General features: G+C 41.0%; 3 protein-coding genes across 3 annotated transcripts; 2 read left to right on the top strand and 1 right to left on the bottom strand.

Annotated features, from left to right (window-relative positions):
- The first annotated feature begins 1,009 nt into the window (after positions 1–1,009).
- dhcr24 (24-dehydrocholesterol reductase) lies at positions 1,010–11,525 on the top strand. Its single transcript, XM_034582360.1, has 10 exons — positions 1,010–1,361; positions 2,410–2,565; positions 4,488–4,593; positions 5,053–5,171; positions 6,751–7,014; positions 8,078–8,221; positions 9,915–10,112; positions 10,203–10,381; positions 10,513–10,666; positions 10,730–11,525. The coding sequence occupies exons 1-9, from the start codon at positions 1,131–1,133 to the stop codon at positions 10,664–10,666; spliced, it is 1,551 nt and encodes a 516-aa protein (XP_034438251.1). The 5' UTR covers positions 1,010–1,130; the 3' UTR covers positions 10,730–11,525.
- Positions 11,526–12,228: 703 nt separating this feature from the next.
- si:ch211-121a2.4 (transmembrane protein 205) lies at positions 12,229–17,794 on the top strand. Its single transcript, XM_034582364.1, has 4 exons — positions 12,229–12,349; positions 13,938–14,184; positions 15,288–15,451; positions 15,540–17,794. The coding sequence occupies exons 2-4, from the start codon at positions 14,085–14,087 to the stop codon at positions 15,840–15,842; spliced, it is 567 nt and encodes a 188-aa protein (XP_034438255.1). The 5' UTR covers positions 12,229–12,349; positions 13,938–14,084; the 3' UTR covers positions 15,843–17,794.
- A 731-nt stretch (positions 17,795–18,525) lies between these two features.
- Positions 18,526–25,043, bottom strand: slc35d1a (solute carrier family 35 member D1a). The gene is made up of 12 exons (XM_034582362.1): positions 24,822–25,043; positions 24,508–24,541; positions 24,322–24,408; positions 23,967–24,034; positions 23,797–23,868; positions 23,600–23,668; positions 23,249–23,351; positions 21,983–22,075; positions 21,304–21,371; positions 20,980–21,058; positions 20,655–20,737; positions 18,526–19,824 (listed from the first exon to the last, which is right to left on the bottom strand). Exons 1-12 carry the CDS (start codon positions 24,923–24,925, stop codon positions 19,719–19,721), a joined length of 966 nt encoding a protein of 321 aa, XP_034438253.1. The 5' UTR covers positions 24,926–25,043; the 3' UTR covers positions 18,526–19,718.
- Positions 25,044–25,404: the final 361 nt, after the last annotated feature.

Genomic DNA, 25,404 nt, shown 5'->3' with positions numbered 1-25,404 from the left:
TATGTTTGAATAGTAGTATTTGTTAATTACCCCTGTAACCTTTGACTGTATATCAAGATGAAAGAGATGTCTCCGCTCTCTCCCATTATCCAGAAATTAAGCCAAAAGATCCTGGTTATTAAGGCCACTATCTTGCGCATTTGGAGCCAGAAATAAGGCCGGAGTGAGCTGGTGAAGCCGATCGCAGAAAGCCTCTGAAGACCAGAGTGTCTTTCAGTCTTTTTTTATTTGGCCTTTGTGACCCACGAAGACCGCCTCCTTTGTTGGCCTTGAAGACCACGTCCTCCTTAGGATGCAGCCCCTGAATTGAGACACAGTTGTAGAGGTGCAACAGCAATGTCTCGCACTTCACGTATCATAAATCAGTCTCAGCAGTCTCAGCTGTTAACGCGGAAATAAAAATGTATATCACTTGCACTTTGACTTTTCAGTTTGTGTCTATGACACTGACTAACAAATGTATACCTTAGTCATAAAACAATGGATATGATCATATTAACATTTTGAATTTATGGTAGAAGTAAATGAAAAGTTCGGTAGAAATCATCCTTTGGAACCATGAATGTTTGTATCAGATCAGTCCAGCAAACACTTGGACTCTGTAATGGTTTATTTGTGGCTTATATTTAAAACTCACGATTCATATCAGTTTGTAATCATGTGCTGATATGAATAAAGTTTGGATTCTTAAGCAACTTTCCAGGAAACATATGTGTCTTTTTGCTCACACTAAGATTTCCTTTCTATTCTACTCTACTCTTTCTCCAGGGCTGATATGAACAGAGTGTACCATGAGAAAAAATTTCATGGCGTGACAACCTCTGCTTCGTGATTGGTTTAACACCAGAGAGCCCGTCTCCCGAAAATTTGATTCCTACCAATGAGCGTGGAGCTTCCTCGTGCGAGCCCGCCCTCTGGCCAGTTTTGACCAACCCGGAGGGAGCAAGGGAAGTAACCGATCCTCCACCTCGCACCGCTGACCTATCGGGGTGCAGGGCTGATGTGGAGTGGGTTTTGGAGGCTGGGTTGAGTTCAGCGGGGGAGAAGCAGCAGTGGTCAAAGGTATCTCACCTGGAAACTGTCTCTCAGTCTCTCGGTGTGGAATCTGGTCCCTGATCCGAGCAGACGACATGTCTCCGCTTCTGTTCCTCGGAGGACTGGTCGCGTTGCTGCTGCTGTGGATCAGAGTCAAAGGTCTCGACTACGTGATCGTTCACCAGAGGTGGATCTTTGTTTGTTTGTTCCTGCTGCCGCTCTCCGTCATATTCGATGTCTATTACTATGTGCGCACGTGGCTCATATTCAAGATGTGCTCTGCGCCCAAACTGCACGACCAGCGCGTGCGAGACATCCAGAGACAGGTGAGCGAACCGCGCCGTGACAGTGTGTGCACGCGCATGTGTGGAGTCTAACGTCTAATGTTTACTCTTTAACTTTTAAATACTATGCAAACATCATGCAAACAAGCTACAACTGTAACATGAAGTGAAAGGGAGATATGTAAATAAGTATGTATAAGTATGTATAAGTATGAATGAGAATAAATCCAACTATACTATTGATGTTCTTATGCAGATGGTATTTCAGTATATCGATCATCTGCACAATATTAGCTATCATCACACTTTTTTAATGGATTGATCACTAATATCGTATTATTACACATCTTGAAGTTTTCACATGTAACCAACCTTTCCAAGTCCTATCAAATTGTGTGTGTGTGTGTGTGTGTGTGTGTGTGTGTGTGTGTGTGTGTGTGTGTGTGTGTGTGTGTGTGTGTGTGTGTGTGTGTGTGTGTGGGGGGGGTGGGCCAGTTCACGCAAAACTCAATAAACCTTTTAAAACTAATTTTAAAAAGTTCAGTTCACCCCCAGCACTTTAAAGGTAATTGGAACCTGGTTATCGCTGATCAAATAGTTTGAAATTGCATCTGAAAAGCTTAAGGGCAAATTAGTTTGGCTAAACAATGTCCTGTTTAGCCAGTGGCACAGCTCCTTCTACAAAGTTGTTTCAATGAACTATCTATTTGAATCCCAGAAAGGGGCTGTACATCTCCTCTGAACTTCCAGTCTGATTAAAATATTCCTGAAACAAAGTTAAAGTCTTGGTATTGATGTAGTTTGCTGGCTGTCTGAATGTATCAGACTCAGTGAGAAAGACACTGAGAAAACACTGGGGTTGGAGCAGCCAGCTCGGACACCTAATACCTAAAAGGATTTGGTCAGGAGGAGAGAGGTAAATAAATCTCACTACAGGCCAGAGAAAACTTACCAAGACCTTCGACCTCAGTCTTTGATACCAGGAAACTCTTCTCAGCTGGCCTAGTACAACGAGTCGTACATGCCGTTTAACATCTGGCCATTAATAGATAATGTTTTTCCCTGTACCATGTGTTTTCACACATTTCAGGTGCGTGAGTGGAGGAAGGAGGGGAGTAAGACCTACATGTGCACCGGTCGGCCCGGCTGGCTCACCGTGTCCCTCAGAGTGGGCAAATACAAGAAAACACACAAAAACATCATGATCAATATGATGGACATTCTGGAGGTGGACACAAAGAAGCAGGTACGACAAATCACACAGGTTGGGTTTTTCATAACAGACATTTCAACACATCATAGTCGGAAAATGACCCGCGTAACTAATAATATTAACAATTGCTCAGGTCCTTGTAATCCACTGCAGTTAGCCAACGTTATTTATTACACAAGTGCATTTCCTGTTGTGTCATATATTAAAATATGTTCTGTACAAAAAGTTAAACTCCCAAAACACAAGCTTCTTAGTTAATAAAATAATGATTCTGGTTAGATAAAATGTGGGTCTTATTTTTAGGCTCTCTGGGAATAAAGTGAAATTTAAAAGTAAGAATGAGGGTTGATTGTGTACACTCACTGTATGCAGGGCACACACGTAGACTCATGCGGACAGTTCAGCAGATCACTATACGATCCCAAGTTTAAATGGAAATATACTAATCTGCACTCACTGTGACCCCCACTCGGTCCTTATAGTTCATTCTGCAGACATTTCTCAGCTCTATACTCAGAGTTTGCTGATATGAACAAACATTCTGTGTAAATATGAATTAGTATACCTGCCATGATGAGACCCTGAGGACATGAGCGGTTGTTCAAACACAGAGCAGGAACATACTGTAACTTCAAGCAAATCTTGCACGTTGACACGTTGACACATATGCTGGTTTCATGTAACTTATTAAACACTTCCACAAACCTAATTAGCCTTAACTCAAGCTAACTAAAACAGATTGTCCATTACTGTACCCAGGAAATACACAGCCCCATAGAACAATCCATTACCATACACCAACTGTAACCATAAATCCAATTATATAGTCGTACAATGTTTTTGTGTAAGTTTTAAGTTATTTCAGAAACCTTTACGTTACCAACCTATTACTTAGAGCAGTGAGCTCTGCTTCATGAGCCAGAATGACCATATCAAACAACTCTATAGTCCACAGTCAATTCACAGTTTATTAACCCCACCTTAAGACCATGAGATAAGACAAACAACCTGAGCAGCAATTTATTATTTTGTCCATGCTAGCCAACCTTCGCTAGGGGAGCGCTGCACCAACAGATTTTTTTCAACCAAATGACCGATCGCGATAAAGAGCTGGATTACATGCTAATAATGTGGGTTTTGTTGTCTGAAGTCAAAATCATATATTTATTTACACTGATCTCATTCATGGCCTCATTGGAATCTATAGTAGCAATGGAGAACTTAAATCCCTGGGCTCCAGGGATAGCAATGTTGGTCCATCAATTTGGTCCGACAAAAATATCTCCAGTATTTGATACATTTCCATCAAATCTTGTGCACACATTCATTTTCCCCAGAGGAAGAACCGTACTGACTTCATCATGGTTCACAGAGGATGAATCTTAATGAGGTCATTGATCCCTTGACTTTTTCCTTTTTCCTCTTCAACACTTTGATTGAGGACCACTCGGCCGTACTTTAGTGCTAATAAGCATATGTTAGCATGCTAACTTGCTAAAATACGACAGTTAACATGGTGTAAGTGTTTAGCTACTAGCATGTCCATAGACCCTTAGTGTTGATGAAGTTTAGTCCATCATCTACTTTGCTCATAATAACGTCATAGTCACCAACATACAGTAAATGCTGACATCTGGAATCACAGAACCATCGCTTCAGCAGGGAACTAGAGACAAGGAGAACCATACCCGGTCTTAAAACAAGTCATCAGCCATTAAACCACTTTATCTGAAGGGACACTTTGGTCAATGAATTCACAATTACCTTATTTTTAAATGCATATCCTCTTTGTTTAACACCGCTTGTGTTTCTGCCCTCATTGTATTGTATTGTATGATTAATTACAATGTTATTATCATCAGAAATGCTGGCTCAGTGACAGAAAGGATTAACATTTTTAATTGATAAGGGTTTTTACTTTTAGATATTTACTCCCAGTGGTCTTTGTTCTTTAGGTGGTGAGAGTTGAGCCGCTGGCCAACATGGGCCAGGTAACAGCTTGCCTCAACTCCATTGGCTGGACTCTGCCAGTGCTGCCGGAGCTGGATGATCTCACTGTGGGTATGTTGTCCAGGTTACAATCAATGTGGGTTATTTCCAGGGGAATCAGCCCCGAGTGACATCATCTGGTTTCTAGAAATAGAGACGTACTGATGATTTCCACAGCTCACCGTTGAGTGATTTGGCTCCTGCGTCTCCTCCATCTATCTGTGTATCCTGTTTAGACTTCACTAATCACATTAGAGGATTAATGTTGGAGCTGAAAAGATGAAACTGGGAGGAAATGGCTGCAGTGTTGGAAGCACCCCTGGATCGGGTTTCATTATGGATTTCCTGATGCCATAAACTGTGCATCAACAATCTAATGTTTTCCCATCAGGCTGTGGTACACTCATTTATCCCGATGTTCCCAGTAGGCAAACTCAGATTTCTGCTCATGTGTTCTCCCTCTGTTGCTCTCACCTGGAAAGGAATCAAATTGCTAAGAACACATGTTTTATTCTCTCTCTTCTCTGGCAGGTGGTTTGGTGATGGGTACAGGCATTGAGTCGTCCTCTCATATTTACGGCCTGTTTCAGCACATCTGTGTTGCATATGAACTGGTGCTAGCTGATGGCAGTTTAGTTCGCTGCACTGAGGTGAGCACTGTCTGTGTGTGTGTGTGTGTGTGTGTGTGTGTGTGTGTGTCCTTGTAGATTACAATGCTGACAGCAAGAATCACCATGATAACGTCATCCCCACGGTCACAATCTACCTGCACTTTACTTGTCTGCCTCGGCAGCAGAAACTATTACATCCCTTGTGACTGTTTTTATTCATTGCTGGTTGATTGTGGCGTATAGAACACAAATGTGTTTCACGAATAATGAAAATGTTCAAAATCACTTTTTAAGCAACACCATGAAACTTTTTTAAACTTAAAACAGCAGCTTCAAAATAAGTTTGATGCTAGACTGTCTGGGAGTCAGAAGAATGGTGCCTCTGTCATTCCCATGCCTCACCATGAACGTCTGGCCTTGCTCTATATCTCTGCCCCTGTGAGAAGTGTGTAACTGACTGATAATTGTTATGGAAGTTTTCTGGAGGCTGGTGAAAGGAGAACTCAGGCAGCAGCTGATGTCTTATGCAGAAGGTTTTAATGTAGACTTGATGCATCAAGGAGACCAGAAGGTGGAACAATATACAAATGCTAACAGAGTAACATGAGCAATTGTCACCCCCAAGTCTGCAGATGTCTCCCACAGCATCCCCATATATCTCCCTCATCACCCATTCTAACAGCACATCCATGAAAGGAAAGAATTGCTGTCACTCTCTATGTTACATGTAGGTGTTCGCATCCTATTGGATAGTTACAGCTAAAGTATGCATTCCTAAATCACATTGTGTCCTTATGTCTTGCCAGTAGTGTCTCTGTCTGGGGCATCTGAGTTAGATATGAAAGTCGCTAAGTGTAGACATTACAATGCACTGTTGGTTGGCCCTTTATCTATAACCTGACCTTTGGTACTGCTTGGAGAGAGAAGGGAGTGTGTGTGGAACTAAATGGCCCCACTCTCCCAATGGTGTACAGAAGTAATATACACTCTATATAGTGGCATATACAGTAATGTGTGAGGATGGTCAAAAACTCCTCAACAATAGTCAAAGCTTAAACTGTCAGAATCAGAACCAGCAAGTTCAAGAGCAATGTTGAACTGTAGATCAATTAAAATGAGGAAACTATAAAATATGAAGAATTCTACACAGTTTGGTGGATTTGATTCAGTGGCAGCTCTTTTCTTTATTTTTTATTTTTTACATGTCATAATATGTAACAGTCTACTCATGGCTCTGGTGACGTTGCTTGACTCTGTCACATGGACATGTTTGTAAGAAAAACAGCTTCATAGCCACCTTAATGATCCTGGTTGTTCAGCATCTCCAGTCTCCTCCTGCCGGCTCTTTATTTTCTAGTTTCAAATTTAAACATCTACTTTTAACCCAAAGACACTTAGGCATGCTGAATGGGAGAGACCCTCTGGTTAGTGGACAACCCGCTCTACCTCCTAAGCCACAGCCGCCCCATAGGTGATATTGTGAAGCAGAATAAAGGAAAGGAGACTGTTGGCTAGAGGAAAAAGATTAGTGGCCTCGTTGTGGTCGGTTAGTGAACATTAGACACCAGAAGACAAACAGGAAATACATGTACTTATTTTATTTTTTTCTGTCACACAGGAGGAAAACTCTGACCTGTTCCACGCTGTCCCGTGGTCCTGTGGTAGTCTGGGATTCCTGGTCGCAGCTGAAATAAAAATAGTCCCCGCTAAGTCGTGGGTGAAGCTGAACTATGAGCCGGTCAGAGGGCTGGAGAACATCTGCAAGCGCTTCACCGAAGTGTCGGAGAACAAGCAGAACACGTTTGTCGAGGGCCTCCAGTACAGTCTGGACACCGCTGTCATCATGACGGGAACCATGACTGACCACGCAGAGCCTGATAAGGTAATGTGTATGTTAGTAAGAAAAGTTTATTTAATGCAGCACCTTCCTCAGACCTAAGTCACAAAGTGCTTTACATGAATAAAATAACACCAGGAAGTTTGGTGTGATATGGACATATGATCGATATTCAGAAAAATTTAATAGACAGGCAATCAGTGCTCTTTAGCAGTCAGTGGAAGGAGGGCAGCGTGCCTTCAGTTCAACGTGTCTTCTTCTAAGTCCTCGGATAAACTACAGCAGTGGTCTGTAACTGGGCCAAAATCGCCACCAGATAATTTTGATAATTTTGATTCCACCATATACAACTGACACACAGCTCTGTCATGGAACAACATTCATAGTCGCTTTTTGTTTGGCAGTTTGTCTTTAAAATAAAAGGACAATGTTAGATTTGTTGCTACAATGCTTTACATCTAGCGGAATTAGAGCTTTTATTGAGAAAAGTTTCGAACTTGGGTCTGAAGATTGCGTCGTTGGCTTACCCGACCTCTCAAATAACTGTCATGCAATGTATCCAAAAATTCAGTTCCTAAATCATTCAAACTTGTATATAAGCCACACATTTGAATTGTAGTAATCAAATTCAGTTTCATGTTTTGTAAAACATTCACTATAAAATCTTCATTGCAGATAAACCAGGTAGGATGAACACAAAGTTTTCTAACCTTACTCTGCACCATAGACTTTTCTGTGCAAAACATCAGCTATAATGACAAGGAATGATTCTGAAGTAGCTCTAGAGCATTAACACAGGACAAGAGAACAGGCAGGTTTAGAACAGGCACGTCACTAGTATAATATAAAACAATGAATAAAAATGTATGGATTCAAACACAACAGTGCACGTGATGAGACAAAAGCCAGTGTGAATAAATGGGTTTTCAGTTGTTTTTTTAAAGGCTTCGATATATACTGCAGACTGTGAATGTATAGGGAGAGTGTTCCTTAATGCTGGGGCCAGAACTGTGAAAACATCATCACCTCTACGTGTTATTGTGAATGTCAATTTGGTTTTCAAATGTGTGATCAAATGTAACTTTACTCTTCTCCTCTCCTGCACCAGATTAACAGAATTGGGCTGCACTTTAAGCCCTGGTTCTTCAAACACGTGGAGGGCTACCTGAAGAGCGACCACACTGGAGTGGAGTACATTCCTCTCAGACAGTACTACCACAGACACACACGCAGCATCTTCTGGGAGGTTCAGGTAGTCACAAAACACACATTTTGTACTCACATATACACACACCATTAGCCATTAGTGAGAGGGGCTTGGCATCCTCTATGTTCTGTAACAGTAAATGGAGTGATGAATTATGCATGGTATTGGTTTGACAGATATCTAAAGGAGCTGGCTCTGGGCTTTTGGGTGCTCTCTATTTTTGAAAGGATTTTGTTCTTGTGGATGGTGCAGAGGAAAGCTTGAGCAATGTTTTTTATTAAATCATTAATCCACAATTTGTCATAGACATCACTGATGTGTTGATCATTGACACTACAAAGTATTTGGCCATGCTTGGTGAGTTGCTGCTGCCCCCTGGTGGAATTTAGGAGGAGTGAGTATGTGTTGGATCAGTGACACATGAAGCTCAAACATAATTTACAACCCATATGTGAAGTTTTAAATGATATTTTTTATGTAAATATTACATTAAATGGTAGTAAGATGAAAAAAATACTATTTTAAAAAACCTATTTATTAGCAAATAAAATTGGGACAATTACATTTTTTACAATATTTATTTCTTCAAAATCATGATGTAAATATGCTCTTTCCCAAATGAAAAAGCGGGGAAAAGTGTTGAGTGTGGGTAATGAAAGAGGTTTAAGAAGTTTGTCACATGTTTCGAAGCAAATACATTTTTGGGAATATTCAATTGTTAAATTGAATCACTGCTAAATATTTAATGAATTGATAACACTGAAAGGTTTTATTTTTGAAACCCATGTGAATCTATGAGGTTTGAATTCCCCTGTTTGGCATTTTCCAGAAAAAGAAAACAAACTTTTGTTTAAATACAAGTTTGGATTTTCTTTTTAAGGATCTACATCAATGAGATACATTTAAATGCTAATTAAGTTCAATAAATTCATGAAGCCAAATCAAGTAAAAACAGCGTTGCTCAAATTGGAATAAAGAAATTCAGACACCAAAATTAAAGATCAAAATGTTTAAGCCTAAACATTTGAGCTTTTTAAGATAATCAATCAAGTCTGGATTGAATTGATTGATGTTACATTTTGTCAGTCACATGATTCAATGAGATCCAACATCAGATGGGCCGACCCTGTCCACTGGAATCCTGCATTTGAATTTGTGAACACAAAGGTTTTTCAAAGGGGAGTTCAAGCCACATAAATTCTAATTGATTATTTTAAAACTAAAACATTTTGTTGCTATAAATTCTTTGGTATCCAGCAGTGACTGATTTTAAACAGCTACATATTTAGTTGCTCATAAAATGAGAACTATTATTATTAGTTACATGCTTTCATACACACATGTTCATCTGTTTTTAATAGTTCTTGAATTAACTGCTGTCATTTTTGTTGAATCTAGAAACTTTAGGGGAAATCACAAGCTCACAGAGACTGATGTGACATGTTAAAGTCACTCCTGTTGTCTTACTTAAAGTCTAATGCTCAGAGATATTAAATATTCCATCATATAAGACAGAAAAACTGTAAAACAGAAAGCAGCACCTTCTCTCATTTGAGAAGCTGAGATTAAATCAGTAGACATTTGGATTTTTGCTTGATAAATTATTTTCTTTTAAATTTTTTATATTCCGCTATCTGACGACTTGTTTCAGGGACTATCGTATCTCACAGCATCACAGAAAGACACTTTGGCTTCTTCTTTTAACCTGTTTGTGTAATTTTTTGTGTATTTTCTTCAGGACATCATCCCATTCGGTAACAATCCGGTCTTCCGCTGGATTTTCGGGTGGATGGTTCCTCCTAAGATCTCTCTGTTGAAGCTCACACAGGGAGAGACCATCAGGAAGCTGTACGAACAGCACCACGTGGTCCAGGACATGCTGGTTCCCATGAAGCATCTGCAGGACGCCATCACATGCTTCTACGAGAACATCAGAGTAAGACTTGCGGATAGTCAAACCCTCTAAATACTCTGTGCTTTCAGGACAAATTGATTGAAATCTCTGTGTGTGTGTGTGTTTTTTCAGGTTTACCCTATGTGGCTGTGTCCGTTCCTGTTGCCATCAGGCAGAGGGATGGTTCATCCCAAAGGTGAAGAGGAGGAGCTGTACGTGGATATCGGGGCTTACGGAGAACCTAAAGTCCAACACTTTGAAGCTAAAGAATCAACACGTCAGCTGGAAAAGTTTGTGAGAGATGTGCATGGGTAAGTGTCAAGGGATACGTGACATTTAGCATCTGTAACTAAGCTGACATCACAGTCTTTCTACGACAATATTATTTCCATGCTATTACATTGACACACCTACTCTTTATCTGTCTTTGTGACTCCTGCAGGTTCCAGATGCTGTATGCAGATGTGTACATGGACCGAGAGGAGTTCTGGGAGATGTTTGATGGACAACTGTATCACAGACTGAGAGAGGAACTGGGCTGTAAAGAGGCCTTTCCCGAGGTTTACGACAAAATTTGTAAATCTGCTCGACACTGACAACCCCCCCCCCCCATCACTGTTACCTGATCTCATCTCAGCTCTGTGTCACACAAACACAGAGACAATGTCTGCAACTCACAATATGAAGACATTTCCTCTAAAGCAATACGCTCTTTTACACAAAGATACATATCAGACTTTTCTATGGTGGAATTAAGCTTTGTACAAACAAGCTAAAACACTAGACTGTGTCTTTAAGGTTCAGTGATTTGAATTTAGAAACATCTAGTGGTGCAGTTGCATGTTGCAGCTGAACACCCCTCACCTCACCCTCCTCTTCCAAACATGAAAGAGAACCTGTGATAGCCTTCAGTTGTCATAGAAACTCAAAGGGGGTTTAGTTTGTCCAGTCTGGGCTACTGTAAGAAAACATGGTTGCCTTTATAGAGAGGGCCCGCTCCAGATAGAAATATAAAGTATTTGAATAGAAAGGCGCCATTCTAGGGTAAAGAAAACAACAATTTGTAAAATTTAGATGAAACACACTAGTGAAACATGACGAGGATTATTTTATATTCAACTACTGCCAATATATCACTTTCTTACACACTGGACCTTTTAAGAACGCTCTCCTATCAATGTGAAACAGGAACACAAGTATCATTAAGCTTTTAAGTCATGAATGTATTCACTATTTCCTTTTACTGTGCACAAGTATTTAACACTCATGGTTAAATTTGCAGCTTGAATAAAAAACGTATATGTATCATGTGCTTGTTTCAGAGCGTACTGCACCAAATGTCTTATTTTTTCCCCTTCTTTTAAAGTGTGTTACATAACTTTTCCCTGTTACATACCTTAATACCCAAGTGCCATACACTCTGAAAACATTACCTCCTAATTAACTTCATACAGACAACTTAAAATACATGCTAGTGAATGTAGAGTCCAGATAAAAACAAACTGTAAAATACTTGCTTCTATTTTGATATGTAAATGAGAATGCATCTCATTGAACCATTGAATGTAACAGTATCAGACCCTTTTGGTTTTTAAATGTACATTACAGAGTGGTTTCCCCATTGTCCTTTATTTCTCAGAGAATAATTTATGGATCCTGATGAAAAGAAATCAGGACTGATATTAATGAGTGTGTGAAATTTTGTGCAGATCCAAATAAAAATGCTGGTCTACTGAGTGATTGGACAGATGAATAGATAGATAGACAGACTGATGTACTTGATCTAAAAAATTAAGACTTATTATTATATATTCTGAAATGGCTCATTCTGCAGGATGTGGACATTTTGTACAATGGGTACACTTTGAAGCTAATACTGTTAACTGTACTTTAAGTCAAGTTGAATGCACCTCTACATTACTTTCTTTAGTTTAACCACAGTTAACTATCCAGGAAATACTAGTGAAGGACTTTACAGTTAGTAAAATACACGTGTGTTGCACGTAGACCTCAGCCTTCATACTACATCTCCCAGCAACACCCACCGAGCGTCCAGTCTCCTTCTTCACGTTCGCAGTTACGTAAAGGCAGCACGTGTTTCCCCAGTGGCGGGAGGTGTTACCTGAGGGTTGAGGGGAACCAGTGGACACTTTTCTTCAGCACATCCTGACACTTGCTGTTCCGCCTCCTTCTTCTCCGCCTGTACAGTGAGTTAGCAGCTCGGCTTCTGAAGTTAGCTCCACCGTCACATGTACAACCACCTGCTTCTGTAAGCACAGGTAGGCTGCCCTCTGACTTCTCACTGTCAAACATGTCTGCTCAGTGGTGTGTCAGCTGCTGTCTTAGAGGAAAGTGCAAATACAACAGAAATAGTTTTCCAAGTCAAGCTAACTTTACTCGAGGTTAACTTTAGCTAGCTGTTAGCAACTAGTCGGGGAAGTTCCATTAGCAACACGGTGATATTTTACTACTGAGCCGGGGGCTTACAAAAGGTGACTTTGAAGGTTTGTTGACGCCCCTGTGTGTGTGTGTGTGTGTGTGTGTGTGTGTGTGTGTGTGTGTGTGTGTGTGTCCTGCAAACTGAGAGTTTTAGCTAGCTTTAAATTAGCCGTGTAAGCAGTGGGCATCGGTCTCTCTCTTTCTCTGTCTGTGTGTGTGTGTAGACTTCAGGAGTATAAACACTGCAGGAATGCGTTCTCTCTCTCTCTCTCTCTCTCTCTCTCTCTCTCTCTCTCTCTCTCTCTCTCTCTGCTGCTTGTAAGGTTAAAGGAGACATATCATGCAAATTCCACTTTGTTAGTGCTTCTACAGGTTAATGTGGGTATCTGGCATGTCTACCAACCCAAAAACTCTGAAAAAAAAACACTTGCGCGTTTTGTTATGGTTCCTCTAAGTCAGAAACGTCATGCTTGAGTGACTCGAATGAGCTTCCTGTGTATTGTGTCATAACAATACACTGTCTCCCTACATGGCCTTGGCCCATCCCCCCTCAAGCGCGCAGCCGCCTGGCTGTTCACACGGGACGTGCATTTCTCCGCTGGTCAGCCCCATAGACTGTATATATAAGGTCAGCCTGCGATTCTGCTTTCTCCGCTTGTTGTTGTACCCGTTGAATGTCGGGGTTCGGGGGTAAATGATGGTCTTCATAGCCCCCCCCACCCCTCTCTTTCTCTCTCTGTCTGTCTGCTTGTGTGCTTGTAGTGGATGGGCAGAGGGGGACATTTAATTATGTGATTGGGAAAATTAAAACTCCAGGACAACAGAAGGGGAATACAAAGTATGGGATGCATATTTGATAATTTATATCATATAAAATATGTAATTTATATCGTTTAAAATCATGGGGGGAGAGGGGGAGGGGGGAGCTGGCTCATTAGCATTTAAAGGAACAGGCACTCAAAACAGGTCACTCTGTGGAGGGCTGTTTTAGACAGGGTAAAAAGGGTGCTGTTTTAAATGATCCTTGTGGTATTTTGACCAAAGTATGTTACAGACATTTCATTAAGACCCCAAGGAACCATATCAACTTGTGGTAAAATGGGCATGCTATGTCCCCTTTAAGACATCAGCCCCAGTTTCCTTGACAACAATGCGGAAGTATCTGTTGCACACGCTTTTCTTCTGCACTAATAAAAGTGACGGAAGTCAAACAGCCAGCTTTTGTTAGTTGTATTGATTTTGGGAGCTGAGATGATGAGCTGTCACATTGAAGCATGTGGACTGTGTTTCTGTCTGCACATCACTAATCTGGGACTGCAGTGGCTGAAAGGTGCAGCTCACTGTCACTGTCACTGCTCACAATCACATTGCTCATAAAATGTTACATGTTGTTACACTTTCCTTGTGACAGATTGGTTATGTTTGCAGAATTCTTTGAAGTGGAGCACCAAGTGCCCTCCAGACTACAAGACAAGGCATAGCTAGTTCCCCCCCACGTGGCGGTGTTGCTGCTGCTGCTGCTGCTGCAGACGACAGTGGAGTCCTGACGCAGAAGAGAGAGGCTGAGGAGGAATCATGTCCACCGACCAGGACCCAACGTTCTCAGTCAAGCTGCTGCAGCTGCTGCTGCTCTCCACCTACTGGGGAATGCAGATTTGGGTCACCTTTATTTCAAGTTGGTACCAATCACACACTGTATAAAAGTGATTATATATTATAAAGATCACTGTTTTATTTCTTGAGAAATTCTCAAAAATGTGAAAAAAACAACAACCTGGATCCGTATCTGCCCACTTAATCAAATCTGCTCCAAAATTGAATGATTAATATAAAATTTTGTCCTGTTAATGGATTCTTCCTTGGGTCGCATCCCACCTCCCCAGACAATTTCATTGAAATCAGTTCAGTAGTTTTGCATAATTCTGCTAACAAACAAACACTGAAAACATAAACTACTTGGTGGAAGAAAGAGTGAGGGGTTGATAGAGAGGGAGTGGGAGAGGCTGGGAACTGGTTAGAGGTTTTGTGGTTATGCTATATGAACAACCCAATCATTGTCTGAAGTAGTTCTTCAGTGTGGTCCCCAGGCACCACTGAATATGTCTCAGGGTGTTTTTAGTGTGTCCTCACACATGTTTTTATATGTATTCAATTATGTCTGGACCAGAGTGTCTCCCTCTGCCAGGTGTGAACAGGACCTCAGTGATCTTTACACCTGTAAAGCCGGCCACCTTTCACCTACATTCCAGCTCCGATTTTTCCTTTGTTGTAGCTCAGTGAATACGATTATGCAGTTTGTAATAATTTAAGGAGTGTCTGCACTTAGAGATGTGCCATTCACGTCCCTTTCTACATGCTACACAGCAGCACCTATGTAATCAACTGAAAATGACCCCTTGACCTCCAGTACATTACAACATCTGAGCTTCCTGCCAATATTCAACTACAAAGCTTATATTTGTATAATGTTAGTGCTGTGGTAGATTTGTAAAATGGTCAACTTTCCACCTTAGAGAGGGAACAGGCAAAGTCGAGCATGCACCAAGCAATTTGTTCCTGAACTTTTCAACGAAATCTCTGATAATCATAATGTGATTAAGATGTATGCACTTAAATTTGAGTAAACTTATGCAGATATGACTAACTTCAGCTGTAAGTCAAAAATGGAAACTTTAACCTTGTTATTTTCAGGAAATTGTTATAGCAACTCTTAGGAATTAGTGTTTTTCTGTAAGAAGTTTACTGCAGTGCTAATGAGTTGCTGTGATTTCTGCACAGGCTTTGTGATGGACAGCCACCTGAGCAGACACACGTACGGGTTTATTCAGAGTCGCCTTGTCCCGTTCTACCTCCACCTGGGTTCAGCTTGTGCCTTCTTCAACCTCACCATCTACGCTGTGTATCACCCCAGCGACATGCTGGATGACAGAGAATCCTTTCAGGTGTGTAGTGTCTTCCACATCCTCACATTGCACTTAACCTGCATTTGTGGTCATACTACAATGTGCACTTCTGCTCTCTCCCCACCAGATCTTCATCTTCTTTGTGTCGGTGACGGTTGCGGCAGTCAACGCCCAATGGTTTGGCCAAATGACATCGGAGATCATGGCAGACATGCACCTCATTGAGCAGGCGTGCGGACTAGGGCAGGACATCGGCCTGTCGTCTAACCGTGAAGCTTACGCCAAGCTGTGTGAGTCGGATGTCAAATACAGACACCTCAGCAGTCGCCTGTGGCTGTACAGACTGCTGTCCTCCCTCTGTAACCTCTGCTGCATTGGCTGCAATTTCTACAGTCTCTGGTACTTGGCCGAGAACCTCGCCACGCTGTAAAACTGACACTCAGCAGCTGGACTGTAACATTGCTTAGAAGTTGTCCGTTTCTTACCAATCTAGAAACCTTTTGTATCAAAGCCATAAGTTATATATCTAACACGTAAGGTCTGTCTTTCCACATCTGCCTTAAAATGAAAATGGATTGAAAAAATCTGTTTGTCCCGATGTTCTTCTATCTTGAAGAATAATGAAAGGATTTATCTTCCATGCAGAGATTTCATTCCCACTTCTTTGTCAGTTTTGACACAGTCACAGTCAGTCAAGCTGAATTTCTCTCTGAAATGTTGTAGGGAGACAAATCACTTCCTGCAATGAGCCTAATGACTGATCTTTCACCTCGTGAAAGGCTGAGGCTGGTGGCTGGTGCCTTACAATTTATTTTCACTGTTATCTTTACCTTGATAATATGGTACATTATAGGAATCTATAAAAGGGAATGCTTTTAAAATCCCAGAGACAATGCAGACAGAAAATGGCTCAAATGCACTGAATATGCACTAAACTGCTTTTTAATCGAAGCAACAGAAAGGCATGTTTAAGTAATAAAACTACTGCTTTGCTGCTCAGTCCTGCTCTCCCTGTTTGGGTGGAGTTTTTATACCTTGCTCACAGTGTTGTGTCACAGGTTTATCAGGCTTACCTGAAGTAATATTGAAAGTTACACTATCTTTATCTCTCCTGGCTGTTGCTGCTGCTGCTGGTATAAAAATAGGTAAAAAACTTAAAGTATATGGTAAATAATTACTACTGCAATCCATACAAAACACACTGGCACCATTGATTTGATTGTTGTATTAGAAAAATAATGTATTGGTGTCTGCAAGTTTTACATTATGATCTAACACTTCATATTATGCATTTATCGTGAAAGGCTGAGCTCCGGCAGCTCACAACCACTCCTGTGTCTGTGCTGTCGCTACTCTTTGCATCTCCTGGTATATTTTAACATTAACAAAGAAAACATCATGCAGACAGACACTTGTTGAAGCCCGGGGCTTCTATCAGATAGGACTTATGCAAATAAAATTAATAGCATTATTTAGCAATGCTATATGCTGCTGTGAGAGCTCAGCCTTCATTTGTGGCTGAGAGGGAATGCACCACGGGCAAAAGTCTGTTTGAAAACATGAATGGCTTCCAGCAGTCAACACCCAGGATGATCTTCAAAATCACATCAGATATACTATATATATTGGTGAAGGATTTTGTGCTTCATTTTACAAACCTTCATCCACTGTACATAAAAAAGACAATCTTTAATTAAAGTTAAATCATTTTTTCAGTTGTACTCGTACAAGTATGGGTAATGTGCTCTTGCAATAATGTTCTCAGGTGTCAGAGCCTTTTTTGGCCACAGTCCATTGTAGTAGAATCTGTGGTTTGTTTGTTTTATAATGTGTTGTCTCTGTGCACGTTGACTAACTCCTGCTCTGACAGCACCTCCTTGTTGTAACCTCCTCCTGAAGTGATACTGCAGTTCTGTGACCTCTGTTCTTCTGGTTTGTGTTTGTGCCTGTGAGAAACGTCCATTATACCAAAGTAGAAAAATACTTGAACACAGTTGAACAGCTGTAATCTGGGCAGATATGGACTCTGTTCCTCTCTCTTCTTCTTTTTAATAGTTCAGACTGGACTGATTAAGGTGCTTATTATCTGCCGCTACTGGCAATAACAATGCAATAATATTACTTGGTTGTTTTAAATTCCACTCAGTTTGTCTATGATGTGGCCCATTGGCTCGGCTAATTTAATTAACGTTGGATACATCCATATTAACATAAAAACTCTTTGTGGATATGAAGTTTTAGACATTCTGACATAAGTTTCTTAAGGATGTTAAAGATAATGGGTTGAAATTGTTATGGTAGTGGGTTTGTATTGAGATGTTTTGGGTTCTATGTTGAATGTTTGGTTCTATGTTTTGTATAAAAAACAAGTTCTCAAATCTATCTTCAGCCAATTTAATTAAATTTTTGTCTATATGTTAGCGATCAAGAGAAAATTTTGTTACTTAGTAAACTCAGTGGCACATATTCTGTTTTTGTCTCTGAATATACTTTTATCTTAGTCTCTTGGAGGATGTTCACATGTTTCGGATGAAAGTGAAGATATTTAGCCCTTTGCAGTCTTATACTGCTTATTAGTGAGTCCACATGTGCTCACTGTGTACGGCTGCTTGTTCTAAGTGAGGCAATACTGTAAATAAGACATCTTCAGCTCACATGGTCTGATTTCTATATTTGCCTTTGTAATATTTGAAAAATGTTTGATTTTAGTGCCTCCTAGTGGTAGAAACAGAAAAGAAAACATTAAAGATAAAATGCAGTTCTCACAGGTACAGTCTCAGAATATGTTGAAATTTACTGAAATCATTTTGTTTTTAAAACAAATTAGTCAGATACATGCAAGCTTGATTTGAGCCTTGGTGTGTAGGTCATACTTAAAACTATGATTTCATCAAATGAAATGTCATGTTTTGCCACGTATGACAGCAGAGAGAACCATTCCTTTATGATCAGCTGCAAACAGAGACTTTCTATAGACTGTATAGATAAATGAACAATTTTTAAAGTATCAATAGTAAATACATTTTTATATTACAAGGAATTTGAGAAAGTACAAAAATGTATTAAAACTAATGAATCCTAGCACCAAACCATGAAATTACAAGGAGTCCATAGTGTCAACAGGTTTGTTTTAATGTAAAAATACATGACATTGTTCCAGCTAAAAATGCATCGTTACTGTGAGATGAGATCACCATCCACACTTAACAAGTCACACCATCTATAAAAATGGATATTAGTCTAAAAAAGTAATAAATATAAAATGATGTAGATAAAAATGTAAAAAAAAAAAGAAAAGACAACACTCGTACCTGACTACTTAAGGTTAAGATAACCACGTTTCTCTTGAAATAACCTAAAACTTACATTTCAGGTACAATAATCTCATATCAACATATAAATGTAGGTGAGGCAATTCAGCAGGAGCTACCTCAGTTAAAAGTGCCATAACACTGTGTCAAAAAAGAAAAGAAATGGGTCCCCTTGTTTGTTAATTCTGCATAGAGAGAGAATCACTGACATCCACAACAAACATTCTGTTAATCTGAAAAATGTAAACCGTTATCTTTAAATTATCTCCCAAGAGGAGGCAGCAACAATATTAAAAGCCACAATCCTTGATGGGAATCGACAGCCCACTGCACATCCACTTTGTTTGTTTATAGGATGAGGTTTGATCACTGTCATTCACCGTCCGTCTGTAACATGCTTGTAACAGTGTATCCACAAAACTCAAAAAAATAAAGTACGTAAATCCGAAATAACAGATAATGACAGTGCCAGTGCATCTCACTGTTCTTAGAAGGCATCTATAGTTACATTTCTTGTAAACAGCAAAAACAGCAAAAACAAGGAGTGTGCCTTTAAAATAAGCGTTACATACTATTCCCGCGATTCATCAGTAAACACCCATGCTTCTAACAATCGGCCGTCCCAGCTGTTCGCTCCTGTGTTCAGGAAACTTTACATCATCCCAACATTTAATGTTCAGTCTGTCGAAACTGTCAGGAAATGTTCTAACATAAATAACACTGCTTCCCTGTTTCCCTTCTTCTTAATACTCACAAGCACAGTATCAAAATACAAATATTTAAAAAGAAAACTACATCAAAAAATAGAAATCAACCCACAATCCCACTGGAGGGTTTCCTAAGCATGGCAACAGCAGGGGGAGTCATGGTGAAGGATTTCACCATAACACCGTTTCCATCAGCTTTGTCTCTAAAATAGTCCATAAATAAAAGTCGTACTAAAAATAGAGTTTTCCTGTTCGTCAGCATAAAAATAATTAAATCCAGTGTCTCTGTCATACAACCACCTTGCCTTTGATGTCCAGCTTGTTGCTTTCACTTGGTTTGGTTGTCTGCTCCTCTGTGAACGTGATGTAGGAGTACACCATACTGCCCGCAATACTGCAACACACACAGAGAGCGACTGGGTTACACTTCACAGACATTAAGTAAACAGTAAGTGAGAGGCAGGAGAACAAAGCTTTGTAAAACATTGAATGTGAGACTGGTTTTCAATATCAAGTGTCTGGATTATTGTTAGAAGGAATACAGATACAACACATCAGTCATAAAACAAGCCCCATCTCTCAATAAGCATGCACATTTAAATTCCTGCAGCTATTTGACACATTAACATCAGCTTTCCTCGTTCTTCTCTCACCACAAACAGTATCCGATAAAAATTCACATTTAGAGGGAGGATCAGTCGGACTCATTCAATGTTTACAATGAGAAACACCAAAACACATCCAATACTAAGAAAATGTAATATAGGTGACCTTCTTTATAAACATGTCTTGTCCTCAGGAACAGGTGAGCTTCACACAGCTGAGGGGCAGGTTTGATTGGTTAAAGAAATCCAATACAGCTCATAATAAGATATTCAGGCTCTTTGATGGAGCAGGTTCCCCCTGATGAGCACATTACAACTGTAGAGGTCACTCTGCCATATTTTATTTATGAACCTAAAATCATAAATTAGTCATTTTGTAATGCTTTTATTTTATAGAAAGAAAACTACATATTTATAATACATTTTAAACATGGTGAAAAGTGCAATGCATTATTATTTGTGTTGGGGAAATGTTCTTCTAGGGCCCCCAAAAACAACTTAGTCCTGCCCTGGATGTATTTGTACATGTATATGTACAAACAAACAAATATTGATACATTTACATACATAAGACTTTGAGCATTTCAAGCAAACATAAGCAAATGAACCCATTTCCTACCTGATATTTAAACCTATGAAGTTGGTCCAAGAGAAAATGTAGTCTCCGCTGAACACCATCCCAATGTATGTCACTAGGACATTCTGCAAAACAGCAAAAAAAAATCAATAAAGTTTGTGTAAAGGCTGTGGCTGAGGGGTAGAGCGGTCGTCCTCCAACCAGAAGGTTCGCAGCTCGAACCCCCTTGGGAAAGATGCTGAGCCCTGAATGGCCCTGAATGGCCCCTCATAGATGTTGAATGTGCTAATTGGAAGTCGCTTTGTATAAAAGCGTCAGCTAAATGACATGTAATGTGACTGTGACTTGACACACACGTGCAGCTCACCTTGATGCAGCCCACGATCGTAGTTGTTAAGGCAGAGTTGTACTGTGTGCAGAGCACAGTGGAATACATCAGGACAAACCTGCCAAACAAAATGTGATCGTATTTCTCAATTCAACACCTGTTGGCGCATGAAATCAGATTTCACAATCTTAAAGCAATGTGGGGTCATTTGAACTACACAATGATGCAATGGCTGAGAGTGTAGATTTCAGCCACTGATATAAGAGAAATTTGGCACAATCCAGATGTTCAACTCTGGTACAGAACACAATCCTGCTTGTTTGTGTGCAAACATGCTCATCATACATAATCATCTGGCCTTACCCCATGATACATGACAGGATGAACTGGGTGAGGAAAAACATGTTGGACCAACCGTCATATTTAATCGCCTGAAAAGAAAGGGACATTGTGAGAAACAGCAAACACTACCAGTGAAGACACATGCACATAAAAAACATAAAAACAAGGGTGAAACTAAACAGATTGTAAATTCAGGTCAGTGCTTGTCTGATGATTCAGTCAGAAAACAAACTTCATGAACAAAGAAGTTAGTCGCATTTTAGGGAGTTGATGTCGTAACACAAATTCAACACAGATTTTCCATTAGCTTTAAAGGATAGTAGTGTGTATCTCTGCTGTGGTTGTTCAAGCAAGGGGAGTTGTAGGCACTGCTGTAATAACTCTACTGGGTGCATAATAGCAGCTTTGTGCCTTTCTGGCTGCTGGGCCCCAGCTGGGCAAACCAGAAGGTCTCTGCCAACACTGAACAACAAACACACAGCTCATATTTACAGTGGACGCCCATGACTTCACATATGTGCTCTCACTTCAATTTGGGATTAAACCTTGTAATAACTGGCCAGCACTAAGACCATGACCTCATGACTTGAATGTTTTAGCCTCTGCTTGAAAAAAGATGTTGCGATGTTTTAATGAATATAACAGGAAACAGAACTTAAAGAGGGGACACACCAAACAACTGGAGAGTCAAACAACTTACCTTCTGCACATCTCCAGTCGCATGAGCAAACATCAGAGTGGGAATTATCATAAATAATGCATTGTAATACAACAATCCATATTTCCCCAACTCCTGTGTGAGAGAGAGAGAGAGAGAGAGAGAGAGAGAGAGAGAGAGAGAGAGAGAGAGAGAGAGAGAGAGAAACACAAAAAATTAGCACAGCGAGAACAGAGAGGGTTATTCACAAGTCTTCCAGTATGTTTCACACTAACTAGCGTATGGATGCCATGCGAGGCCAGCCCACTTTACAACCTGGAACCTCTGCATTCACAGGGTTCCCACACCTTCTCAGACATCACATTCAAGGACTTTTCAAGCACCTCCTGCATAATTCCCTCAAATTCAAGGACCCAACATGGCATAGTTTAAGTCACGGATCAGGGTTTATTAGTGTGACAATGCTAAGAATATCTATATTGAGAACTATCAGGCTTTACAGAGGGTCACACACCCCAAAAAACAAGGGCTTGAAGGTGTGAACACTTCGCAACTGAGCTGTTACAGTGATAGCAAACAATGTGGTCTTTTGCATTTTCTTGCACAGCTCAGCAAAACAAAATATTGTGCAAGAGACAGAGACTTGTTCATGAGTTGAAGAGCTGAGAGACAGTAGAAATATATAAATTCATAGACTAGACAATATTTGTGTCTATTCTTAAAAAAATTCAAGGATGCCATTTTTCCCTCAAACTCTCAAGAATTTCAAGGTCCTGTAGGAACCTGAATTCATGTGATTGTTTTGTGTATATCCATCTTTGACTCCCTCACAATGTCACGCACACACACACACACACCTCTCTGTTTAGCTCAGTGCTGGCAGATGGTGCTCTGCAGACATCGCAGACTAAATCTGGATCCAGTTCGGCCTCTGCTGTAATGTGAGAGCTGAGCAGTTTGCTTATGTGACACTAAAGACTGACGAAAAACAAGCTACAGGCCATTTCTGATTTGATACTCAAACAGTTAGACAGACTAGATCAGCAGACTAATAAACCTAGGTCACTAAAATGAGGAAGAAAAAACAAGCCACAAAGCTGCAGGGCTGTTTAAACAATGCAATAATTAAATACACTTAGTGAGGAGTGAAGAGAACCAGCTCAGGGTAACCGTGTACATTGAGTTCCTTTGAGCCCGACGCTGAAGGACAGTTTAGTTTCTCCAAATTCACCAACACCAGCCCAAGGCCAAAAACAGCTCCTGCCCAACAATGGTTACTATTCATCAGGTGGTGCCGCTGCCTCATACCTTTGCATCCAATTTTTGTTTCACATAGACTCCATTGGCTGCAGTCAGCACGTCGTTCAGGAGAATGACCACGTAGCCTTGCAGGTCGAAGGACAAGTCAGCGCTGCGGACGGAGACGATGGGGGGAAAAGCATCCAGGGAGTAAAGAAGTGTTCTGTCACTGAGAATTTAGCTGCGAGCATGATCTGTTTCAGCAGAGCTCCTTTAACTACAGATATACAACATGTGTCTAATGACCCTGAAGACAATATCTCTTAAGTAGGCACATATATCACGACAGGACAAGCCTTTGTAGTGAAGGTAATTCTGCTTTGGTTAACTGCCGTGGCACCTGGATGCAGCAGAGCTTACCTTGCGGCTATAAACGCCCCGAGGATCATTGTAAATACTGTCAGCTGGACTGGCCTGGAGAATTTCTTCCTGTCAAAGGTCAGAGACAGGAGAGCAACTAAATTCAATCTGAGCACTTTGAGCTGCAAATGAAAGCCTTAGATACAGTACCAGGAGAAAGGCATAGTTTAAATGACAGGGAATGTGAGTTGTCTTACTTGAGCAGAAATCCCTCTGCCAGCAATGTGAATAAAATGGAGAACCTCCTGAGGACAGTAAGCATCGGCAGACTGGCGGAGGTGGACATAGATAACAATTGTTAGTGACACTAAAAAAACATTTTCTTTGAGCATCATCCAGCCTGGGTAGTGCAGCGGTGGAGACTTACTTGAGCCTTTTGGTTACAAACAGACCAGTGATTTGATTTCCCACATACAGAAGAGGTAGAGGAAACGTCTGGAAATCAACGGAAAATATATGTAGGCATCAGACAGGGCTACAATGCAACAGTTAATTTGTTTGACAAAAGCAAAATGACAAAATCATCCTGCATCAATGTCTCAAATGCTGTTCTATGTACATTCCTGTTGCATTATATACACCATCTGCTTTAAGGTTGACTGACACGACGGTACAGTGAATCTATTTGAGTTTAGGACAAACTGTCCAGCTGAAGAAGACACCTATGGAAGCCTGCAGTGGACACGTTTCATTCAAAAAACAGAGCAACAGGGTCGTCTCACCTTGCGAGGTATGCTCTCATCGCAGTCCGGGAAGCTGATCACCTTCGCAGCCTTGCCCACCCACAGCACGACCACTGTGGCCAACATCTGCACACAGACACACGTTCAATGGAAACGGGGTTGAAGCTCTGCCTGTTTTCAATGTGGTGTTTGCTGATGTACACGAGGGAGAAACATTCAACTTACTTGTCCAATTCCGACACATATTGAAGAAGGGAACCTGCAAACAGTTAGAGCCCCGTTAGTCCCAGTGAACCTTACAGGCTGAGCACAATGTAAACTAGCAGCTTATGGGGCAATTAGCTTGCTAACTTGCTAATAGACATGCAGCTTTGAAACGGGTCCTCGCTAGCCAAAAAGTTACCGTTAGCTAGGGAGCGCCACCGGGGTTTGGCTCCCCTACTTCAGCCAACACAACTTCCACTAGCTAGCTTAGCTAACACGTTAGCTTCTCCACTAATAACCGTTATAGAGGCGTCTCCGACATAAAAGCCGCTCACCCGTAGTTAGTGAGGACGCTCTTGTTCACCACGATGATGAAGAACGAGCTGACACCGTAAAACCCGGCGGCGAACAGCTTCACGAACACAGGTTTGTCCGCCATCCCCGACAACTTCTCACTCCTCTCTGACTGTCGGCTCTTCCCATGCCATCACGGCACCGCTACACACACGCACGCGCGCGCGCGCGCACACACACACACACACACACACACACACACATGCACACACTCGCTCATGCGCACGCACACACACGTTTCACAACTTCCGCCCCTTCAGGGTCTGAACATCATAGCACCCAACTTTTTGTGCTAGTTTATTGTATCTGCGTAGCTAACACCTGGCTAACACTCACGCACACACACACACACCCACACACACGGAGCTGAAAACACAAACACACTTTGTTCACTTGTTACAAACCGAAAGCAGGAGCTGGATGGAGAAATTTACTGAGATCAAGTGAACCCTCATCTGTTAAAAATTCCCCGTCAGGCCAGTCGCTGCTTGTCTATTCGAGATGTTACGGTACCGGTGCGTGGAGCGCTCGAAAAGGACGAAGAGCAACATTCAGGGTTTTATG

The sequence above is a fragment of the Hippoglossus hippoglossus genome, chromosome 4 (genome assembly GCF_009819705.1).
Source record: "Hippoglossus hippoglossus isolate fHipHip1 chromosome 4, fHipHip1.pri, whole genome shotgun sequence".
NCBI classification, from domain to species: Eukaryota; Metazoa; Chordata; class Actinopteri; order Pleuronectiformes; family Pleuronectidae; genus Hippoglossus; species Hippoglossus hippoglossus.
Note: the sequence above shows the minus strand (reverse complement) of the source record. Positions and strands in the feature narration are given on the sequence as shown.